This window comes from Salmo salar, chromosome 15 (genome assembly GCF_965601325.2).
Source record: "Salmo salar chromosome 15, fSalSal1, whole genome shotgun sequence".
NCBI classification, from domain to species: Eukaryota; Metazoa; Chordata; class Actinopteri; order Salmoniformes; family Salmonidae; genus Salmo; species Salmo salar.
Genome location: NC_138305.1, coordinates 67,598,451 through 67,622,377, shown reverse-complemented (window position 1 = coordinate 67,622,377; position 23,927 = coordinate 67,598,451). Strand labels below are relative to the sequence as shown.

Below are 23,927 nucleotides of genomic sequence, written 5' to 3'. Positions count from 1 at the left end.
CTTTTTCTCTCTATTCTGGACGTCACAGACGACCAACTCTTATAGCTTTTAGCCGTACCCTCATACTTATTCTTCTCTGCTCCTCTGGGGATGTAGAGGTGAATCCAGGCCCTGCAGTGCCTGGCTCCACTCCTACTCCCCAGGCGCTCTCTTTTGATGACTTCTGTAACCGTAATAACCTTGGTTTCATGCATGTTAACATTAGAAGCCTCCTCCCTAAGTTTGTTTTATTCACTGCTTTAGCACACTCTGCCAACCCGGATGTCCTAGCTGTGTCTGAATCTTGGATTAGGAAGTCCACCAAAAACTCTGAAATCTTCATCCCTAACTACAACGTTTTCAGACAAGATAGAACGACCAAAGGGGGCGGTGTTGCAATCTACTGCAGAGATAGCCTGCAGAGTTCTGTCCTGCTATCCAGGTCTGTACCCAAACAATTTGAACTTCTACTTTTAAAAATCCACCTCTCCAAAAACAAGTCTCTCACCATTGCCGCCTGCTATAGACCCCCCTCGGCCCCTAGTTGTGCTCTGGACACCATATGTGAACTGATTGCCCCCCATCTATCTTCAGAGCTCGTGCTACTAGGTGACCTAAACTGGGACATGCTTAACACCCCAGCCATCCTACAATCCAAGCTTGATGCCCTCAATCTCACACAAATTATTAATGAACCCACCAGGTACAACCCCAAAGCCGCAAACACTGGCACCCTCATAGATATCATCCTAACCAACATGCCCTCTAAATACACCTCTGCTGTTTTCAACCAAGATCTCAGCGATCACTGCCTCATTGCCTGCACCCGTAATGGGTCAGCGGTCAAACGACCTCCACTCATCACTGTCAAACGCTCCCTGAAACATTTCAACGAGCAAGCCTTTCTAATTGACCTGGCCCTGGTATCCTGGAAGGATATTGACCTCATCCCGTCAGTAGAGGATGCCTGGTTATTTTTTTTAAATGCCTTCCATCTTAAATAAGCATGCCCCTTTCAAGAAATTTAGAACCAGGAACAGATATAGCCCTTGGTTCTCCCCAGACCTGACTGCCCTTAACCTGTTAGGGCTAGGGGGCAGTATTGACACGGCTGGATAAAAAACATACCCGATTTAATCTGGTTACCACTCCTACCCAGTAACTAGAATATGCATATACTTATTACATATGGATAGAAAACACCCTAAATTTTCTAAAACTGTTTGAATGGTGTCTGTGAGTATAACAGAACTCAAATGGCAGGTCAAAACCTGAGAGATTCCTTTACAGGAAGTGGCCTGTCTGACCATTTCTTGAACTTCTTTTCCATCTCTATCATTTACTAAGGATCTCTGCTCTAACGTGACACTTCCCACGTTGTCCATAGGCGCTCAGAGCCCGGGAAAAAACAGAATGTCGTCATTCCAGCCCCAGGCTGAAACACATTATCGCCTTTCTCAAGTGCCCGATCAAGGGACACTGGGTTATGCGCGTGACCGCGACCGCCCCCGCCTTTGGGATTTTTTCCTCTGTTTGCCGAAAAGGAGATTCCCTGTCGGGATATTATCGCTTTTCTACGAGAAAAATGTCGTAAAAATTGATTTTAAACAGCGGTTGACATGCTTCGAAGTACGGTAATGGAATATTTAGAATTTTATTGTCACGAATTGCGCCATGCGCGTGACACTTCTTTACTATTTCGGATAGTGTCTGGAACGCACGAACAAAACGCCGCTATTCGGATATAACGATGGATTATTTTGGACCAAACCAACATTTGTTATTGAAGTAGCAGTCCTGGGTGTGCATTCTGACGAAGACAACAAAAGGTAATCAAACTTTTATAATAGTAAATATGATTATGGTGAGTGCTAAACTTGCCGGGTGTCTAAATAGCGAGCCCATGATGCCTGGGCTATGTACTTAGAATATTGCAAAATGTGCTTTCACCAAAACATGCTATTTTAAAATCGGACATATCGAGTGCATAGAGGAGGTCTGTATCTATAATTCTTAAAATAATTGTTATGCTTTTTGTGAACGTTTATCGTGAGTAATTTAGTAAAATGTTAGCGAATTCCCCGGAAGTTTGCGGGAGGTATGCTAGTTCTGAACGTCACATGCTAATGTAAAAAGCTGGTTTTTGATATAAATATGAACTTGATTGAACAAAACATGCATGTGTTGTATAACATAATGTCCTAGGGTTGTCATCTGATGAAGATCATCAAAGGTGAGTGCTGCATTTAGCTGTCTTCTGGGTTTTGGTGACATTATATGCTGGCTTGAAAAATGGTGTCTGATTATTTCTGGCTTGGTACTCTGCTGACATAATCTAATGTTTTGCTTTCGTTGTAAAGCCTTTTTGAAATCGGACAGTGTGGTTAGATTAACGAGAGTCTTGTCTTTAAATGGCTGTAAAATAGTCATATGTTTGAGAAATTGAAGTAATAGGATTTTTAAGGTTTTGAAAATCGCGCCACAGGCTGGCAGTGGCTGTTACGTAGGTGGGACGCAAGCGTCCCACCTAGCCCATAGAGGTTAACCAACACAAAAATATCCTGTGGCGTTCTGCATTAGCATCGAACTGCCCCCGCGATATGCAACTTTTTAGGGAAGTTAGAAACCAATACACACAGGCAGTTAGAAAGGCCAAGGCTAGCTTTTTCAAACAGAAATTCGCTTCCTGCAACTCCAACTCTAAAAAGTTCTGGGACATTGTAAAGTCCATGGAGAATAAGAACACCTCCTCCCAACTGCCCACTGCACTGACGATAGGAAACTCTGTCTCCACCGATAAGCCCACTATAATTGAGAATTTCAATAAGCATTTTTCTACGGCTGGCCATGCTTTCCACCTAACTACCCCTACTGCATTCAACAGCACTGCACCCCCCACAGCTACTCGCCCAAGCCTCCCCCATTTCTCCTTCTCCCAAATCCATTCAGCTGATGTTCTGAAAGAGCTGCAAAATCTGGACCCCTACAAATCAGCTGGGCTTGACAATCTGGACCCTTTCTTTCTAAAATTATCTGCCGAAATTATTGCAACCCCTATTACTAGCCTGTTCAACCTCTCTTTCGTGTCGTCTGAGATTCCCATAGATTGGAAAGCAGCTGCTGTCATCCCCCTCTTCAAAGGAGGTGACACTCTTGACCCAAATTGCTACAGACCTATATCCATCCTACCCTGCCTTTCTAAGGTCTTCGAAAGCCAAGTCAACAGATTACCGACCATTTCGAATCCCACCGCACCCTCTCCGCTATGCAATCTGGTTTCAGAGCTGGTCATGGGTGCACCTCAGCCACGCTCAAGGTCCTAAACGACATCGTAACCGCCATCGATAAGAAACAATACTGTGCTGCCGTATTCATTGACCTGGCCAAAGCTTTTGACTCTGTTAATCACCACATCCTCATCGGCAGACTCAGTAGCCTTGGTTTCTCAAACGATTGCGTCGCCTGGTTCACCAACTACTTCTCTGACAGAGTTCAGTGTGTCAAATCAGAGGGCCTACTGTCTGGACCTCTGGCAGTCTCTATGTTGGTACCACAGGGTTCAATTCTTGGGCCAACTCTTTTCTCTGTATACATAAATGATGTCACTCTTGCTGCTGGTGAATCTCTGATCCACCTCTACGCAGACGACACCATTCTGTACACTTCTGGCCCTTCTTTGGACACTGTGTTAACAACCCTCCAGACGAGCTTCAATGCCATTCAACTCTCCTTCCGTGGTCTCCAACTGCTCCTAAACACAAGTAAAACTAAATGCATGCTCTTCAACCGATCGCTGCCTGCACCTGCCCGCCTGTCCAGCATCACTTCTCTGGACGGTTCTAACTTAGAATTTGTGGACAACTACAAATACCTAGGTGTCTGGTTAGACTGTAAACTCTCCTTCCAGACTCACATCAATCATCTCCAATCCAAAGTGAAATCTCGAATTGGCTTCCTATTTCGCAACAAAGCATCCTTCACTCATGCTGCCAAACATACCCTCGTAAAACTGACCATCCTACCAATCCTCGACTTCTGCAATGTCATTTACAAAATAGCTTCCAATACCCTACTCAACAAGCTGGATGCAGTCTATCACAGTGCCATCCGTTTTGTCACCAAAGCCCCATATAGTACCCACCACTGCGACCTGTACGCTCTCGTTGGCTGGCCTTCGCTTCATAATCGTCGCCAAACACATTGGCTCCAGGTCATCTACAAGACCCTGCTAGGTAAAGTCCCCCCTTATCTCCGCTCACTGGTCACCATAGCAGCACCCACCTGTAGCACGCGCTCCAGCAGGTATATCTCTCTGGTCACCCCTAAAGCCAACTCCTCCTTTGGTCGTCTCTCCTTCCAGTTCTCTGCTGCCAATGACTGGAACGAACTACAAAAATCTCTGAAACTGGAAACACTTATCTCCCTCACTAGCTTTAAGCACCAGCTGTCAGAGCAGCTCACAGATCACTGCACCTGTACATAGCCCATCTATAATTTAGCCCAAACTACTACCTCTTCCCCTACTGTATTTATTTATTTTGCTCCTTTGCACCATATTATTTATATTTTATCTCTGAACTTTCTTCAAACTACAAATCTACCATTCCAGTGTTTTTCTTGCTATACTTTATTTACTTTGCCACCATGGCATTTTTTTGCCTTTACCTCCCTTATCTCACATCATTTGCTCACATTGTATATAGTCTTATTTTTTTTTCTACTGCATCATTGATTGTATGTTGTTTTACTCCATGTGTAACTCTGTGTTTTTGTATGTTGTCGAACTGCTTTGCTTTATCTTGGCCAGGTCGCAATTGTAAATGAGAACTTGTTCTCAACTTGCCTACCTGGTTAAATAAAGGTGAAATAAAATACATTTAAAAAAAACAATAGAAGAAAAAAAAAATATCTTAATTATTAATCAAATCCCAGGTTGATGCAAGGATAAATTAAATTACCAATGTTAGAATCGGGTGGCCGATAGATGCATCCAATTACCACTTTTTTACCACCCAAAAAAAATTGCAGGAGGGAATTTCTATGAAAAGAGATTCAACATCAATTTTATCAGATGTACATTACATGACCAAAAGTATGTGGACACCTGCTCGTCTAACATCTCATTCCAAAATCATGGGCAATAATATGGAGTTGGTCCCCCCTTTGCTGCTATAACATCCTCCACTCCTCTGGGAAGGCTTCCAACTAGATGTTCCATTCAGCCACAAGAACATTAGTGAGGTCTGGAATTGATGTTGGGCGATTAAGTCTGGCTCGCATTCAGCGTTCCAATTCATCCCAAAGGTGTTTGATGGGGTTGAGGTCAGGGCTCAGTGCAGGCCAGTCTAGTTCTTCCACACCAATCTCGACCAACCATTTCTGTATGGACCTCACTTTGTGCAAGGGGGCATTGTCATGATGAAACTGTTGCCATAAAGTTGGAAGCGCAGAATCGTCTAGAATGCCATTGTACGCTGTAGCGTTAAGATTTCCATTCACTGGAACTAAGGGGCCTAGAACGAACCATGAAACAGACACCATCATTCCTCCACCAAACATTACAGTTGGCACTATGCATTGGGGCAGGCAGCGTTCTCCTGGCAGCCACCAAACCCATTCGTCCGTCGGACTGCAAGATGGTGAAGCGTGATTCATCACTCCAGAAAACGCATTTCCACTGCATGGTGATCTTAGGCTTGTGTGCGGCTACAAGGCCATGGAAACCCATTTCATGAAGCTCCCGACGAACAGTTCTTGTGCTGACGTTGCTTTCAGAGGCAGTTTGGAACTCGGTAGTGAGTGTTGCAAACAAGGACAGACAATTTTTCCACACTACACGCTTCAGCACTCGGCGGTCCCGTTCTGTGAGCTTGTGTGGCCTACCACCTCGCGGCTGAGCCGTGGTACTCCTAGCAGTTCAACTTCACAATAACAGCACTTACAGTTGACCGAGGCAGCTCTAACAGGCCAGACAGTTAACGAACCGACTTGTTGGAAAGGTGGCATCCCATGACGGTGCCACGTTAAGTCACTGAGCTCTTCAGTAAGGCCATTCTACTGCCAATGTTTGTCTATGGAGATTGCATGTCTGTGTGCTCTATTTTGATTACCTGTCAGCAATGGGTGTGGCTGAAATAGCAGAATCCACTCATTTGAAGGGGTGTCCACATACTTTTGTATATATAGTGTAAGTGCAAGGTCCTCTTTTACAAAGAACTGAAAACGTTTATGAACAAATATGGACACGCTTCCACTCACTCTTGATATTCTACTGTGGTGAACAGCATTATAAGGAGACATGTCATAAAGCATGGTTGTCTCTTCAGTCAACCATGTTTCTGAAAGGGAAACAATGGAAAATTCATGATTGAAAGAAGGCAGATAATGAACAAGGTGGTCATGATTTTTTAGGAAGACTGCGAAGGTTCAAATGAAAGGTAGAAAATAAGCTTGTCTTGGAATTAGATGAACTGCTACAGGTTGTTAAATTGCTAACCATTATAGTAATCACAAGTGATAGACAAATCTCACTTGAAATGTAAAATAATTTGAATCTGGATCAAATTAATGATTAACAGCAGCTGTCTAGGCCACTTACTTTTTTTCAATCTTTACTTGAGTAAAGCCAGTGTGGCTATTATGCATGTAGATGACTCAACACTATACACGTCAGCTACTACAGCGAGAGAAATCACAGAAACACTTAAAAAAAAGCTGCAGTTAGTTTCAGAATGGGTGGCAAGGAATAAATTATTCCTAAATATTTCAAAAACATAGATCAGCTGATCATCCTCTAGTGGGAAAATAACAGCCCAAAATGCACAATTCAAGAGGAGAATAATTATTCTGTCAAGGAATTCTTTCAATATTTTTTTAAACAGAGACAAAACGCATGTGACACAATGCGAAAATTGCAGGAAATTAAGAAATTGATTCAAATTGTGGAAGTGAACGCTGGAATTAAACAACGAACTATGTTAATTAGCAAAAGCTGTGTGCATTAAGAAAATAGGCGCTTGTCTCAAATAGAAGCCTGTGTCTAATAAGAGCCTGTTGTGTTTTATGGTATATAAATATGTATATAAATATGTAAATTGTTGTTTATTGATGCATTTGTATTTATTATGGATCCCCATTAGCTGCTGCCAAGGCAGAAGATAATTTTGCTGGACCCCAGGAAGAGTAAGGCTTTTTATACAATTTTAAAAACATTACAATATATTGACAGATTTGCCCTCAGGCAACTCCCCCACTACCACATATCTACACTGCTAAATTCATGTGTATGTGTGTGTATAATGCGTATGTTATTGTGTGTGTGCGCATCTGTGTGGGCGCTGCATCACAGTCCCCGCTGATCCATCATTTGTTTTTTTAAATATAATTTTACTGCTTGCATCAGTTACTTGATGTGGAATAGAGTTCCATGTAGTCATGGCTCTGTGTAGTACTGTGCGCCTCCCATAGTCTGTTCTGGACTTGGGGACTGTGAAGAGACCTCGTGGGGTATATGCAGGACTCATCTGCAAAAGAGACCATGGTCTCAGCATGAATCCATGCTTGATTAACAATTATATTAAAATGGTTTCCTCCATCAGGTAACAAAACATTTAGTCAAATGTTTTCCCATTGAGTGAGAAGTAGCCACGTATTTTATGAGCACATGGCTGAAAGGGAAGTGGTAGGGTCATTTCAGGCCTGCTCTTCTTTAACTCCATTCTTGTTGGACTATCCCAATTGTTTGGGAATGGACTGATTTCACAATGGAAGTACTGGGACTGTGAAGGGAAATGTTCCTTGTGGGAATTCATACATCTAGGTCAATATGAATGTGGTTTCCATCCGCGCCTAAAACCAAGCTATGAGACCATGATATGAGGAGCCATTCACAGCCTGTTCTCACACCTGCAGATTAGCCATGACCGGCCCCTCTCAATCAACAGAACACATTTTTTCACAATGCCTAAAACAAATGCACCAAAACCTTTCAAATGTAAGCCAAAATAAAGTTGTTTGGGCCAGGAAAATTAACAGATTGATAAATCATTGTTTCTATACAAGTTAGAAGAAATTTACGCAAGGATGAATTCCAAGAAAAAAAATGTATATGTATATTGTCATAACTTGTTTTTTGTTGTATAAATATTATCCACTTACTTCACTCATGATTTAAATATTAAACACACAGTTCAAAATGTATAAGAATTTCCATGTGCTTTTTGACTGTGTTTAAAGTAATTCCACAATAGAATTCACTATGAATTGCCATGGTAAAGTAGCGTCATCTAGTGTTATAAACTGAAATGACTAAACACTACCTTGACACGTTCAATGTCTGGAAGACAAAATGTACACTAATGACACTAATGTGAAGAATTTGTACATCATATTCAAGCTTCTCCATGGAATCCATTATTGAGAACTACCATCAAAATTATTTCAGCATTTCACTGGAGCATTTCAAAGCAAGGTGATCTGCACATCTTTGCTGCAGGTTTTGTGTTGATGGACTGAATGAGTTTATAGACAAGGCCTGGGTCTATTGGAGATCAAATGAGAAGAATGTTTACTTACCAACAGCTCTGAAGAGACATGCTCCATCCTCTTTCATTTTTTTTATGACGAATCCTTTCTTTTCCCCAAGCGCTTTCTCAAACCAGTGCTCCTGCTAAGAGAAACAGAAAACCTGTCATTTAATGCAGTGGGTTATACAGGCAGGCCTAGCCTATAGGAGGTAACATTACATTACTGTCTCAAGTGAGCCACCACCTTCCAAGAGCTGAATTAGGCTACTTCAATTTTGTTAGTTTTAGCTACACATTTGTTTACAAAGTCTCCAATGAAAGTTTCCGTGCCCATTAAAGCGCTCCCGAGTGGCGCAGCGTTCTAAGGCACTGAATCTCAGCGCAAGAGGCATCACTACAGTCCATGGTTCGAATCCAGGCTGTATCACATCCGGCTGAGATTGGGAGTCCCATAGGGCGGCACACCATTGGCCCAGCGTCGTCTGGGTTTGGCCGGGGTAGGCCGTCATTGTAAATAAGAATGTTCATAACTGACTTGCCTAGTTAAATAAAGGTTAAATCAAATTAAAATATATTTTTTTATTAAAATAAAAAGCGGACCTGAGTGCCAGCAAAGTGTGAGCTTGTAGCGAACATCCTCCAAGCCATCTACACCCTCTAGAGAAGTAACACACTAAAACAGGGATCATCAGCTAGATTCAGCCGGGGGCTGATTTGTTCTTGAACAGATGGTCTGGGGGCCAGAACATATTTACAAATAATTATTTCACTGCAAATTGACCGCAAGAAACCCAAACAGATATACTGCTGTATTTGACTAAAACATAAATGTCAAACCTTGCATACATTTGCATAGGATCACATACAATGTATTCAGAAAGTATTCAGACACCTTGACTTTTTCCACATTTTGTTACATTACAGCTTATTCTAAAATGGATTATATAAAAAATTGTCCACGTCAATCTACACACAATGACAAAGCGAAGAATAATAAATTGCTGCCAAAGGTGCTTCAACAAAGTACTGGGTCAAGGGTCTGAATACTTATGTACAGTTGAAGTCGGAAGTTTACATTCACTTAGGTTGGAATCATTAAAACAAATTTTTCAACAACTCCACAAAATTCTTGTTAACAAACTATAGTTTTGGCAAGTCGGTTAGGACAACTAATTTTTCCAACAATTGTTTACAGACAGATTATTTGACTTACAATTCACTGTATCACAATTCCAGTGGGTCAGAAGTTTACATACACTAAGTTGACTGTGCCATTAAACAGCTTGGAAAATTACAGAAAATGATGTCATGGTTTTAGAAGCTTCTGATAGGCTAATTGATATCATTTGAGTCAATTGGAGGTGTACCTGTGGATGTATTTCAAGGCATACCTTCAAACTCAGTGCCTCTTTGCTTGACATCATAAGGAAAATCAAAAGAAATCAGCGAAGACCTCAGAAAAAAAATTGTAGACCTCCACAGGTCTGGTTCATCCTTGGGAGCAATTTCCAAATGCCTGAAGGTACCACGTTCATCTGTACAAACAATAGTATGTAAGTATAAACACCATGGGAGCATGCAGCCATCATACCGCTCAGGAAGGAGATGCGTTCTGTCTCCTAGAAATTACCGTACTTTGGTGCGAAAAGTGCAAATCAATCCCAGAACAACAGCAAAGGACCTTGCGAAGATGCTGAAGGAAACGGGTACAAAGGTATCTGTATCCACATTAAAACAAGTTCTATATCGACATAACCTGAAAGGCCGCTCAGCAAGGAAGAAGCCACTGCTCAAAAACCGCCATAAAAAAAGCCTGACTACGGTTTGCAACTGCACATGGGTACAAAGATCGTACTTTTGGAGAAATGTCCTCTGGTCTGATGAAACAAAAATAGAACTGTTTGGCCATAATGACCATCATTATGTATGGAGGAAAAAGGGGGAGGCTTGCAAGCTGAGAACACCATCTAACCTTGAAGCACGGGGGTGGCAGCATCATGTTGTGGGGGTGCTTTGCTGCAGGAGGGACTGGTGCACTTCACAGAATAGATGACATCATGTGAAAGGAAAATTATGTGCATAGATTGAAGCAACATCTCAAGACATCAGTCAGGAAGTTAAAGCTTGGTCGCAAATGGGTCTTCCAAATGAACAATGACCCAAAGCATACTTCCAAAGTTGTGGAAAAATGGCTTAACAATGAGTACGAATGAGTATGACTCCAACACCATCATTAAGTTTTCTAACGACACAGTGGTAGGTATGATTACCGACAACGATGACACAGCCTATAAGGAGCAGTCAGAGACCAGGCAGTATGGTGCCAGGACAACAACCTCTCCCACAATGTGAGCAAGACAAAGGAGCTGATCGTGGACTACAGGAAAAGGAGGGCCGAACAGGCCCCAATTAACATTGACAGGGCTGCAGTGGAGCCATCCAGAAGGCAAGGTCAGTACAGGTGCATCAAAGCTTGGACCAAGAGACTGAAAAACAGCTTCTATGTCAAGGCCACCAGACTGTTAAAGAGCCATCACTAGCACCTTAGAGGCTACTGCCCTATATACAGTTGAAGTCAGAAGTTTACATACACCTTAACCAGATACATTTAAAAACTCAGTTTTTCACTATTCCTGACCTTTAATCCTAGTAAAAATTCCCTGTCTTAACATAGGGCTACATATCATTTCAGCAGTATAAATGCCATTTGGACCATGGTTCACTGACTTTTGGGTTTGGAAACCGACTTCCTATGATCGTACATGGCAAACGGACAAACATCCTGATTTGGCACATTCAATACTTTCATACATGTATAATTGACAAAAAAAGAATTGGACATTTCATTTGCACATTTCTAATGGCATTTGGCAAAAAAATATGTCACTTTTGACTTCCTATGAAATCATATTCCAAATGCACAAAACATATGCCTTATGCACAAGCAAATATGTCACTTGACTCCCTATGAAATCATATTCCAAATGCACAAAACATATGCCTTATGCACAAGCAAAAACAACCCCAAAAATTATGTCAATAAAATATGTCAGAAGTATGTCCATACAGCTCTTATACATGTGTAATTGACATAAAAAAAATTCAATTAAAAAAATTATCGGGGAAAAAAAATAAATAAATCGAAAAACGGTCCAGAAACCACTTTTTTAAGGGGGTGATAAGTTTAAAAAAATATATATATTTTATCAAAATCTGACCCTTGGGTGTTGACTTGGGTATCATTTGCTGTATGAAAATCCACAGTGGAGCGTGCTCGCCATCTAAAGGAATTTTGGGGTGTTACAATTGGCAATCCCCATCGGAAAATTGCCATATGATTTGCACGGAGATGGATCGCTTTCGGTGGTATTTACAATTGTGTGTATGATTCGTGCTATGCCAATATGTTCCCATGTTATTTTGTCCAAATCAGGGGGGTTTTCCCTTACTAAATGTATGCCTCCAGATTATATACTTACCCCAGTGAAATAATAGCCCAGGGTCTCAAAGACGCACTGGCATCGTGGAAGCTGAGCTAAGACAGACAGGTGTGCATGACAACTAACAGCGGGAGCAACATGATAAAAGCATTGGGCTTGAACAAGTGCTTTGGACACAGGCTTCACCGTGCCATCGGTAAGTGTGGATAATGAAAATTATGCTTTATACATACATACATACATACATACATACATACATACATACATACATACATACATACATACATACATACATACATACATACATACATACATACATACATACATACATACATACATACATACATACATACATACATACATACATACATACATACATACATACATACATACATACATACATACATACATACATACATTTTTTTATGGTCTGAAAGACACACGGATTGACAGTGCCATTGAGGTATGCAAAAAGGTTGTCCGCAGCTTCTCTTCCAGCTGGAAGAAGAGGCGAGATACAGTTTTGGTACACTCTACCCACGCACCAGCTCATCACAGAGTCCCCTCACCAGGTGGGGTTCAGAACAGAAGATGATTGAACGAGTACCTGGAGCAGGAAAGTGGCATAGCCCGGGTCCTGGGCTCAGAGAAGAAAAGCAGGCACCTGGTGCCCAGCTAACAGGATAGCGTCATGTTGGAGTCAGTGAACAAAGCCATAAGCCTACTACAAGAATTCACTGACACACTGTCTGGTGAGGACAACGTTAGTATCTCTTACCTCAAGCCTCCGGTCAAAGGAGGGTGAGAACGATCTCACAAAACAAATCAAGAGCACCACACTGGAGTATCTAAATGTGAAGTACAATCCACCCTGTCACACAGTTGACCTCCCGGATATGTCGTCTTTGATGGATCCCCGGTTCAGGACAACATGCAAGGCAGACAAGGTTGAGGGCATCAAACGAAGAGCGGTTTTGGAGCTGAAGTCTCTGCTAGCTGAGAAAAGCACACATCAGCCTGGCACAGCTTTGCATGTGCACCAAGAAGAAGCTGAACCTGTGGCTAAGAGCAAGAAAACACTTGCTAGCTTTTTAAAAACGACAGTGCCGTATGCCTCCCAGTCAGAGGAGAACTCCATCAAAACTGAGCTGTCAAGCTACTTGATGTCCCCTGACACAGACCCAGACCCACTTGAGTGGTGGAAGCTTCATGGGGCCAACTTCCCAAGAGAGAACAATTTTGCTAAGTACCTACGCATTCCTACTAGTGTGCCCTTCAGAGAGGGTCTTCAGCAAGGTGGGAATATTGTAACATGCCACAGGGCACGCCTAAAGCCAGAGTCAGTAGACAGGCATGTATTCCTTTTCAGAAACGAGCAAAGGAACTTTGACTTGTTTGACAGCAATTTAGTATTTGTTTTGTTATTTTGCACATTGCTTTTATACAAGGCATTTCTTTATGTACAATGATGACAGCCTGGCAAGTGATGTTGTTCATTTGTTCGTTTTGCACATATAGGCCTTGTTGATGCAAAAAGACAAGTGGCATTGTTTATTTCCTCATTTTAATAAAGAAATTACTTATTTGAATTATGTCTTGGTCTTTTTTTGTTTGTTTAGAGAAAAACAAGAAATTGAGATACAGTATTATCGTGAATCGTCGAAACTTCTGAAAATAATTGTTGGTATTACTTTTAGGCCATATCACATAGCCCATACTATTTTTGTTTGTTTGATATTAATAGGCTATACTATACTCTTCCCATCTTTAACATATATCCTACTCATCTGGATGGCCTCTTCAACCCCTCTGACCAATTAGTCTGAAAAATGTAAATACACACACTGTAGTGTAAGTATGTGAGGGAGGGGTAAAAGGTGGTACAGATCTCAAGGTAATGTGTGAGCCCATGATCATTATGCTCAGAGTTTAAACTGATCATAGTCTACATTTTTACCATCAAATGCCCCCTCTCTGTCTCGGTCTCCCTCTCTCTCATATTACAGATGCTCATTCTACTTTGTTTGATATTCATACCATGTTTAATGGATATCTTGCTTGTCTGGACAGCCTCTTCTGGCCAATTAGTCTGTATAATGTAAGTACACACAATCACAGTTTATTGTACAATTTGATTTGATTTGTGAGAAAAGTACAGATGCTCATTCTGTTAGTTTTTTTGCAGATATGCACCTACTGTAATGTCATCTGCCTATATGGAATATTTTAATGGAATATTTTAATGTCATCTGCCTATATGGAATATTTTAAAAGACACAACCAATAATCTATGTTTGAAAGCCATTTATTTGTTTACATATTTATGAACACTTGCAATCTCACATTTTCTAGAGTAGTTCAGGAAGGTTAGCCGCTGCCACCCACACCCACACACACACACACAGTGACATTCTTATCACTTCGTTGATCTGAGTCCACCTGTGTCATTTTGGTGCCATTAAAAATAAATAAAAGGCTTTTCTCATTTACCTGTGCATTATCTCCAGCGACCTTTTGACCCGGAATATGGACACAATTTTTTTTTATGTTAGTCATTTTAGCAGACACTCTTACTCAGAACATCTTACAGGAGCTCAAGAGAACATTGACAGATTTTCAGTCGGCTCGGGAATTCAAACCAGCAACCTTTTGGCAACGCTTTTTAACCACTAGGCTTCCTGCCATAATAACTCAGCAATGGTAAAGCCTACATAAATGAAACAACGCTTCTGGGAGTCTTGTTTTATTCAGTATGTTCTGGTCTAAAAGAAATGTAATTAGATGTTCTGGCATGCTGAGCATACTTATTAGAGATTAGTCTTTCACTCTAGGATTCTAAAAGAGGCTACATTTTACACTGGTTTACCTGCTCTACTGTCGCTAGATCCTCAGACCGCAGTCTCGAAGCATTCTCGTACTCGTCTTCACTGTTGTACCCCGCACCTTCCTCCGAATCAGTACTGGGACCTCCGCCGCCACCTCCAACTACGCCAGGTATTCCACCACCAGCCACACCAGAGCAGGTTGCTTGTCTTCGCCTTTTACTCAGACCAGGCCCCGAACAGCAACTTCCAATTCCTCCACCACAGCAAATGCTGCATGACAGTTCCCCGCGTGTTCCAGCAACGCATGTTATTCCTCCATTCCCATCCACAGGTCCAACAGGAGAGCCTGAACCCATGGGAGGAGAAGAGGCCTGCTGCGGCCGAGAGCTAGCCTCGTTCCGTCTATCTTCCCTTGTCGAAGGTGGAGCGGATTGATACGACCATGGCGGCGGAGAAGCCCTTGGTCTTGCACCTGTACGAACACCGTGAGGATGTTGATGCGTGTCAGAGGCACTTCTTCTGTCAGTTTCGTCCGGGTGGTCCGAAACACCGACACTCGAGTTCGGCTTCTTCTTTGGAAGAATCGTCATGGTTGTCTGTTAGGGAGGGGGTTAAAGGGGTGACGATTCTTCCTTTCCAGAATGTAGTCTACGCCTACTTTGCCGTTTGGGACGTCCGTTTTTGTGCAATATTCAACCTTAAACAAGTAGGTGACAGAATATATCGATTTAATCTGTTATTGGCTTTGTTTTCTGGGGATAGGTGAACAAAAACATACCTGCTCCCTCTTGCCGTCCTCCAAGCTCTCCAGTCACCACAAAAAATCAACACAGACCTGACGACACAGGAACGTCACTTCCCTAGTGCAACAGCTTTTTTTTACGTTGGACGTTTTCAGTGCCAATGGTCTTTCTGCCTAGCAACCATAAAATGTCCCTTTGATGAGAACAAATAATTAGCTTTTTGTAAAATATAAACGTTAGTTTAATTTAATTTGTTTTCTTCATTTATCCAGGTGTAATTGATTAATTGTTTTTTGTTTTGCAAGATAAACAGTAAATGTTTTCCTTTATGATTATTGGACGGACATAATTGTTATTTGATTTTCATTCATTAAGCATGCTTTAATTTACTTGAATGATTGACTAAAATAGTAGGTCTAGCTAATAAAAAAACCTTTTTGCAAAGATGTTCCGATATGCTCCAAGACCCAATGCACAAACCTTACTGTATCTAAATCAAATCAAATGAAACGGTATTTGTCACATGCGCCGAATACAACAGGTGTTGACCTTACCGTGAAATGTTTACTTGCAAGGCCTAAACCAACAATGCTGTTCAAGAAATAGAGTTAAGAAAATATTTACTATATAAACTAAAGTATAAAAATGGCATCAAAAAGTAACACACGAGAATCACATAACAATAACGAGGCTATATACAGGAGGTACCGGTACTGAGTCAATGTGCGGGGGTACAGGTAAGTTGAGGTAATTTGTAAAGTCTTCTTGATCATGTTAACGAATGTGCATAGGCTATATTTACTCTGTTAGTCTTGAAGAATGGATGAGCTGGGTCATCACATCTCATATCAACTGAAGTTCCTTCTGGAAAAATAAAGTAAATATATTCTCTAGGCCTACCTCACGCATAATGTTATGCAATTTTTATTCCCATTCTTTATGCTATTCATTCTGGAAATATAATTTAGAACATTGACAAAGGACCTGTAGTTCTTGAAATAATCAAATGGTTATTATGCTGCCCTTGCCTTACCTTCACAATTTATTAATATTTTCAATCTGAAAAAAGTTTAAATATAGTGTTTATTGAGGTAGAGTTACCTGCTATTTTATCATATCCACAATTACAATGGATTTCTTGATCTTATCTCATCTCCACAGGTAGCCTATACACATCATTCTTGTGTTGCAGACTTATAAAATGTGCATTTTGAGAGCTTGAGACAAAAAGGTTCTATCTGCAAAATGATTATTCTGAGATAATTGGCTTTAAAGTTCCAAACCCTCATTGATTTGAATGGTGTCAGCCATTTTTATATTGTATTATTTTGAACTTAACAACATGAATATGGGTATTTAGAATACTACTGTATATACAGTACCAGTCAGAAGTTTGGACACACCTACTAATTCAAGGGTTTTTCTTTATTTCTACTATTTTCTGCATGTAGAATAATAGGGAAGACATCAAAACTATAAAATAGTACATATGGAATCATGTATTAAGCAAAAAAAGTGCTAACAAATCAAAATATATTTTAGATTTTAGATTCTTCAAAGTAGCCACCATTTGCCTTGATGACAACTTTGTAAACTCTTGGTATTCTCTCAACCAGCTTCACCTGGAATGCTTTTCCAACCATCTTGAAGGAGTTCCCACATATGCTGAGTACTTGTTGGCTGCTTTTCCTTTACTCTGTGGTCCAACTCATCCCAAACTATCTCAATTGTGTTGAGGTCGGGTGATTGGGATTGGCGCAGAGGTCTAAGGCACTGCATCTCAGTGCTTGAGGCGTCACTACAAACACCCGGGTTCGAATCCAGGCTGTATCACAACCGGCCGTGATTGAGTCCCATAGGGCGGGGCACAATTGGCCCAGCATCGTCCGGGTTTGGCAGTGTAGGTCGTCATTGTAAATAAGAATTTGTTCTTAACTGACTTGCCGAGTTAAATAAAGGTTAAATAAAAATTCCCACATGAAGGAGGTGTGATGGTGTGTGGGTGCTTTGCTCGTGACACTGTCTGTGATTTATTTAGAATTCAAGGCACACTTAACCAGCATGGCTACCACAGCATTCTGCAGCGATACGCCATTCCATCTGGTTTGCACTTAGTGGGCCAATCATTTGTTTTTCAACAGGACAATGACCCAATACACCTCCAGGCTGTGTAAGGGCTATTTGACCAAGAAGGAGAATGGAGTGCTGCATCAGATGACCTGGCCTCCACAATCACCCAACCTCAACCCAATTGAGATGGTTTTGGGATGAGTTGGACCACAGAGTGAAGGAAAAGCAGCCAACAAGTGGTTAGCATATGTGGGAACTACTTCAAGACTGTTGGAAAAGGATTCCAGGTGAATATGGTTGAGAGAATGCCAAGAGTGTGCAAAGCTGTCATCAAGGTAAAGGGTGGCTACTTTCAAGAATCTCAAATCTAAATGCCTCTCCCATTTTGATGTGTTTTACACTTTTTTGGTAACTACATGATTCTACATGTGTTGTTTCATAGTTGTCATGTCTTCACTAGTATTCTACGATGTAGAAAATAGTAAAAATAAAGAAAAACCCTTGAATGAGTAAGTGTGTCCAAACTTTTGACTGGTACTGTATCTACAGTACAAAATCCATGTGTACATGTGTGTATGTTACCGTGTGTGTATTAATTTGTCTGTGCCTATGTTTGTGTCGATTCACAGTCCCTGCTTTTCCATAAGGTGTATATTGATCTGTTTTTTAAATACAATTTTACTTCTTGCATCAGTTACTCGAGGTCCATGTAGTCATGGCTCTATGTAGGACTGTGTGCCTCCCATAGTCTGTTCTAGACTTTGGGACTGTGAAGAAACCTTTTGTGGCATGTCTTGTGGGGTATGCATGGGTGTCCGAGCTGTGCGGCAGTAGTTCAAACAGACAGCTCGGTGCATTTAACATGTCAATACCTCTCATAAATATAAGCAGTGATGAAGTCAATCTTTCCTCCACTTTGAGCCAGTAGAGTGACATGCATATTATTAATATTAGCTCTTTGTGTACATCCAAGGGCCAGCCGTGCTGCCCTGTTCTGAGCCAATTGCAATTTTCCTAAGTCCCTTTTTGTGGCACCTGACCACACGACTGAACAGTAGTCAAGGTGTGACAAAACTAGGGCCTGTAGGACCTGCTTTATTGATATTGCTGTTAAGAAGGTAGAGCAGAGATTTATTATGGACAGAGTTCTCCCCATCTTAGCTACTGGTGTATCATATGTTTTGACCATGACAATTTGCAATCCAGGGTTACTCCAAGCAGTTTAGTCACCTCAATTTGCTCAATTTCCACATTATTTATTACAAGATTTAATTGAGGTTTAGGGTTTAGTGAATGATTTGTTCCAAATACAATGCTTTTAGTTTCTAGAAATATTTAGGACTAACTTATTCCTTGCCACCCACTCTGAAACTAACTGCAGCTTGTTAAGTGTGTAGTAGCTGAAGTGTATAGTGTTGAGTCAGACATAGACACACTGGCTTTACTCAAAGCATGTCGTTAGTAAAGATTGAAAAAAGGTTAAAAAAAAGATTCTACCTGGATTATGTTGGAGAGGCTTCCATTAAAGAACACCCTCTGTGTTATGTTAGACAGGTAACTCTTTATCCACAATATAGCAGGGAGTGGAAAGCCATAACATATACGCTTTTCCAGCAACAGACTAAGATCAATAATGTCCAAAGCCGCACTGAAGTCTAACTAAACAGCCCCCACAATCTTTTTAGCGACACAAGATCGCAGCAGCACAACATGGTAGCAGCACGAAACATGGTCATTTGTTTACTATTCTTAGGTAGCAAAATGACTTTTGCTTCCATTAACTTTATTAGAGACTCTGTCTCAGCTTCATTGTAAATAAGAATGTGTTCTTAACTGACTTGCCTAGTTAAATAAAGGTTAAATCAAATAAATAAATCTAGGGTTACATCCAGCAGTTTAGTCTCCTCAACTTGCTCAATAGCCACATTATTCAATAATCCATCTAAAAGAGGTTTAGTGTTGAGTGAGTGGTTTGTCCCAAAAATGAGGCTTTTAGTTTTGAGATATTTAGCACCAGCCTGTTGCTAGTTACCCATTCTAAAACTGACTGGAGCTCTATGGTAAGTGTCTCAGATATTTATTTTACTGATGCAGCCGACGTGTATACTGCCGAGTCATCAGCATACATAGACACACAGGCTTTATTCAAGGTCAGTGGAAGTTCATTTGTAAAAACAGAAAACAATAATGGCCCTAGACAGCGGCCCTGCGGTACATCACACAACTGAATTTGCATGAGAAAGGCTTCCATTTACAAAAACTCTCTGTGTTCTATTAGATAGGTAACTCTCAATCCATAACAAGGCAGAGGATGCAAATCCATAACACCTAAGTTTTTTCAGCAATAGTTTATGATCAATGACATCAAAAGCTGCATTGAAGTGTAACAAAACAGATTGACCTTCCCTATAAGCATGCTGAAAGTGTTGTAAATTTGTTTTCTGTAAAATAGCTTTGTATTTGGTCAAACACATTTTTTTCCAAAGGTTTGCTAAGCACTTTTAACAGGCTGATTGGTCGGCTATTGTCACGACTTCCGCCGAAGTCGGGTCCTCTCCTTATTCGGGCGGCGCTCGGCGGTCGGCGTCGCCGGTCTTCTAGCCATCATTGATCCACTTTTAATTTTCCATGTGTTTTGTCTTGTTTTTCCTCACACCTGGTTTCAATTCTCTCAATCATTTGTTGTGTATTTAACCCTCTGTTCCCCCCATGTCTTTGTGTGAGATTGTTTTTTTGTAAGTGCGCGACGGGTTTTTGTACTCATGTCTTGTTATTTTTATGCAGTTGGTTTTGCTATTAAACTGCTCCGGCTATTACCTCCTGCGTCTGACTTCCCTGCCACCGGTTACGCACCCCTTACAGCTATTTGAACCATTAATTGGTGCTCTGCTATTCTTCGGTAGCGAATGACCTTTGCCTGCCTCCATGTCTGAGGACACACACCCTCTTCTAGGCTTAAATTGAAGATGTGGCAAACAAGAGTCACAATGTATTCCGCTACCAACTTCAGCAATTTTACCATCCAGGTTGTGGGTACCAGGTGGTTTGTCCTTATTTTAGTTTAGTTACGTGATTCCTCAATTTACTGTATGTTTGCCAGTCTGCTGTGTTGTCAGACTTATTTTCTATTCCCTTTGCCTAATCCCTCTCAGCCATGGAGTTTTTAAATTCATCATCTATCCATGGTGATTAGGCAGTTCTAACAGTCAGTTTATTGATGGGCACATGTCTATCAGTAACTGGAAGAAGCAGTTTCCTAAATGCTTCAAGTGCAGAGCACATACCCTACTCAATAAACTGGATGCAGTCTATCACAGTGCCATCCGTTTTGTCACCAAAGTCCCATATACTACCCACCACTGCGACCTGTACGCTCTCGTTGGCTGGCCCTCACTTCATATACTCGTCGCCAAACCCACTGGCTCCAGGTCATCTACAAGACCCTGCTAGGTAAAGTCCCTCCTTATCTCCGCTCACTGGTCACCATAGCAGCACCCACCTGTAGCATGCGCTCCAGCAGGTATATCTCTCTGGTCACACCCAAAGCCAATTCCTCCTTTGGCCGTCTCTCCTTCCAGTTCTCTGCTGCCAATGACTGGAACGAACTACAAAAATCTCTGAAACTGAAACACTTATCTCCCTCACTAGCTCTAAGCACCAGCTGTCAGAGCAGCTCACAGATCACTGCACCTGATCATAGCCCATCTATATTTTAGTCCAAACAACTACCTCTTCCCCTAGTGTATTTATTTATTTATTTATTTTGCTCCTTTGCACCCCATTATTTCTATTTCTACTTTGCACTTTATTCAACTACAAATCTACCATTCCAGTGTTTTACTTGCTATATTGTATTTACTTTGCCACCATGGCCTTTTTTGCCTTTACCTCCCTTATCTCACCTCATTTGCTCACATTGTATATAGACTTATTTTTCTACAGAATTATTGACTGTATGTTTGTTTTACTCCATGTGTAACTCTGTGTTGTTGTATGTGTCGAACTGCTTTGCTTTATCTTGGCCAGGTCGCAATTATAAATGAGAACTTGTTCTCAACTCGCTTACCTGGTTAAATAAAAGTGAAATGAAGGTGAAATAAATAAATAAATAAATACATAAATAAACATCTTTGACATAGGAATCATTGAAAAACTTCTTGTATGATCATTTATACACAATTTTAGGTCAAGTCTTTGGAACTTAGTTTTTTCTAGATATGGCTATTATACACTGCTCAAAAAAATAAAGGGAACACTTAAACAACACAATGTAACTCCAAGTCAATCACACTTCTGTGAAATCAAACTGTCCACTTAGGAAGCAACACTGATTGACAATAAATTTCACATGCTGTTGTGCAAATGGAATAGAAAACAGGTGGAAATTATTAAAGGCAATTAGCAAGACACCCCCAATAAAGGAGTGGTTCTGCAGGTGGGGACCACAGACCACTTCTCAGTTCCTATGCTTCCTGGCTGATGTTTTGGTCACTTTTGAATGCTGGCGGTGCTTTCACTCTAGTGGTAGCATGAGACGGAGTCTACAACCCACACAAGTGGCTCAGGTAGTGCAGCTCATCCAGGATGGCACATCAATGCGAGCTGTGGCAAGAAGGTTTGCTGTGTCTGTCAGCGAAGTGTCCAGAGCATGGAGGCGCTACCAGGAGACAGGCCAGTACATCAGGAGACGTGGAGGAGGCTGTAGGAGGGCAACAACCCAGCAGCAGGACCGCTACCTCCGCCTTTGTGCAAGGAGGAGCAGGAGAAGCACTGCCAGAGCCCTGCAAAATGACCTCCAGCAGGCCACAAATGTGCATGTGTCTGCTCAAACGGTCAGAAACAGACTCCATGAGGGTGGTATGAGGGCCCGACGTCCACAGGTGGGGGTTGTGCTTACAGCCCAACACCGTGCAGGACGTTTGGCATTTTCCAGAGTACACCAAGATTGGCAAATTCGCCACTGGCGTCCTGTGCACATCACAGATGAAAGCAGGTTCACACTGAGCACGTGACAGACGTGACAGAGTCTGGAGACGCCGTGGAGAATGTTCTGCTGCCTGCAACATCCTCCAGCATGACCGGTTTGGCGGTGGGTCAGTCATGGTGTGGGGTGGCATTTCTTTGGGGGGCCGCACAGCCCTCCATGTGCTCGCCAGAGGTAGCCTGACTGCCATTAGGTACCGAGATGAGATCCTCAGACCCCTTGTGAGACCATATGCTGGTGCAGTTGGCCCTGGGTTCCTCCTAATGCAAGACAATGCTAGACCTCATGTGGCTGGAGTGTGTCAGCAGTTCCTGCAAGAGGAAGGCATTGATGCTATGGACTGGCCCGCCCGTTCCCCAGACCTGAATCCAATTGAGCACATCTGGGACATCATGTCTCGCTCCATCCACCAACGCCACGTTGCACCACAGACTGTCCAGGAGTTGGCGGAAGCTTTAGTCCAGGTCTGGGAGGAGATCCCTCAGGAGACCATCCGCCACCTCATCAGGAGCATGCCCAGGCGTTGTAGGGAGGTCATACAGGCACGTGGAGGCCACACACACTACTGAGCCTCATTTTGACTTGTTTTAAGGACATTACATCAAAGTTGGATCAGCCTGTAGTGTGGTTTTCCACTTTATTTTTGAGTGTGACTCCAAATCCAGACCTCCATGGGTTGATAAATTGGATTTCCATTGATTATTTTTGTGTGCTTTTGTTGTCAGCACATTCAACTATGTAAAGAAAAAAGTATTTAATAAGATTATTTCTTTCATTCAGATCTAGGATGTGTTGTTTAAGTGTTCCCTTTATTTTTTTGAGCAGTATATTATGATCACTACATCCGATGGATGTGGATTATTTTATTGGACCTTTGTTTAACTAGGCAAGTGGGTTAAGAACAAATTCTTATTTACAATGAAGGCCTACCAAAAGGCCTCCTGCGGGAACGGGGGCTAGGATTAAATACTTACATATAGGACAAAACACACATCACGACAAGAGAGACACCACAACACTACATAAAGAGAGACCTAAGACAACAACACAGCATGGTAGCAACACCACATGACAACAACATGGTAGCAACACAAGATGGCAGCAGCACAACATGGTAGCAGCACAAAACATGGTACAAACATTATTGGGCACAGATAACAGCACAAAGATAAGAAGCTAGAGACAACAATACATAATGTGAAGCAGCCACAACTGTCAGTAAAGAGTGTCCATGACTGAGTCTTCGAATGAAGATGGAGATAAAACTGTCCAGTTTGAGTGTTTTTTGCAGCTAGTTCTAGTCGCTTGCTGCAGCGAAATGAAAAGAGGAGCGACCCAGGGATGTGTGGATACTGCTTTAG

The 23,927-nt window shown here is 41.7% G+C and overlaps 1 protein-coding gene across 3 annotated transcripts in view; it reads right to left on the bottom strand.

Moving 5' to 3' along the window:
* LOC106571839 (OTU domain-containing protein 5-A) overlaps nucleotides 1-15,603 on the bottom strand; it is a 96,455-nt gene extending 80,852 nt beyond the window's left edge. The window contains exons 1-3 of one of the 3 annotated variants that reach the window (XM_014145309.3): nucleotides 15,548-15,598; nucleotides 14,811-15,365; nucleotides 8,554-8,647 (exon numbers count right to left, since the gene is read on the bottom strand). In XM_014145309.3, the coding sequence (XP_014000784.1) occupies nucleotides 8,554-8,647; nucleotides 14,811-15,359 (643 nt within the window). In that variant the 5' untranslated portion in view covers nucleotides 15,360-15,365; nucleotides 15,548-15,598. Of the gene's footprint in view, nucleotides 1-8,553; nucleotides 8,648-14,810 lie in introns of all 3 variants that reach the window. The other 2 variants (XM_014145310.3, XM_014145311.3) reach the window with 2 other exon arrangements.
* Nucleotides 15,604-23,927: the final 8,324 nt, after the last annotated feature.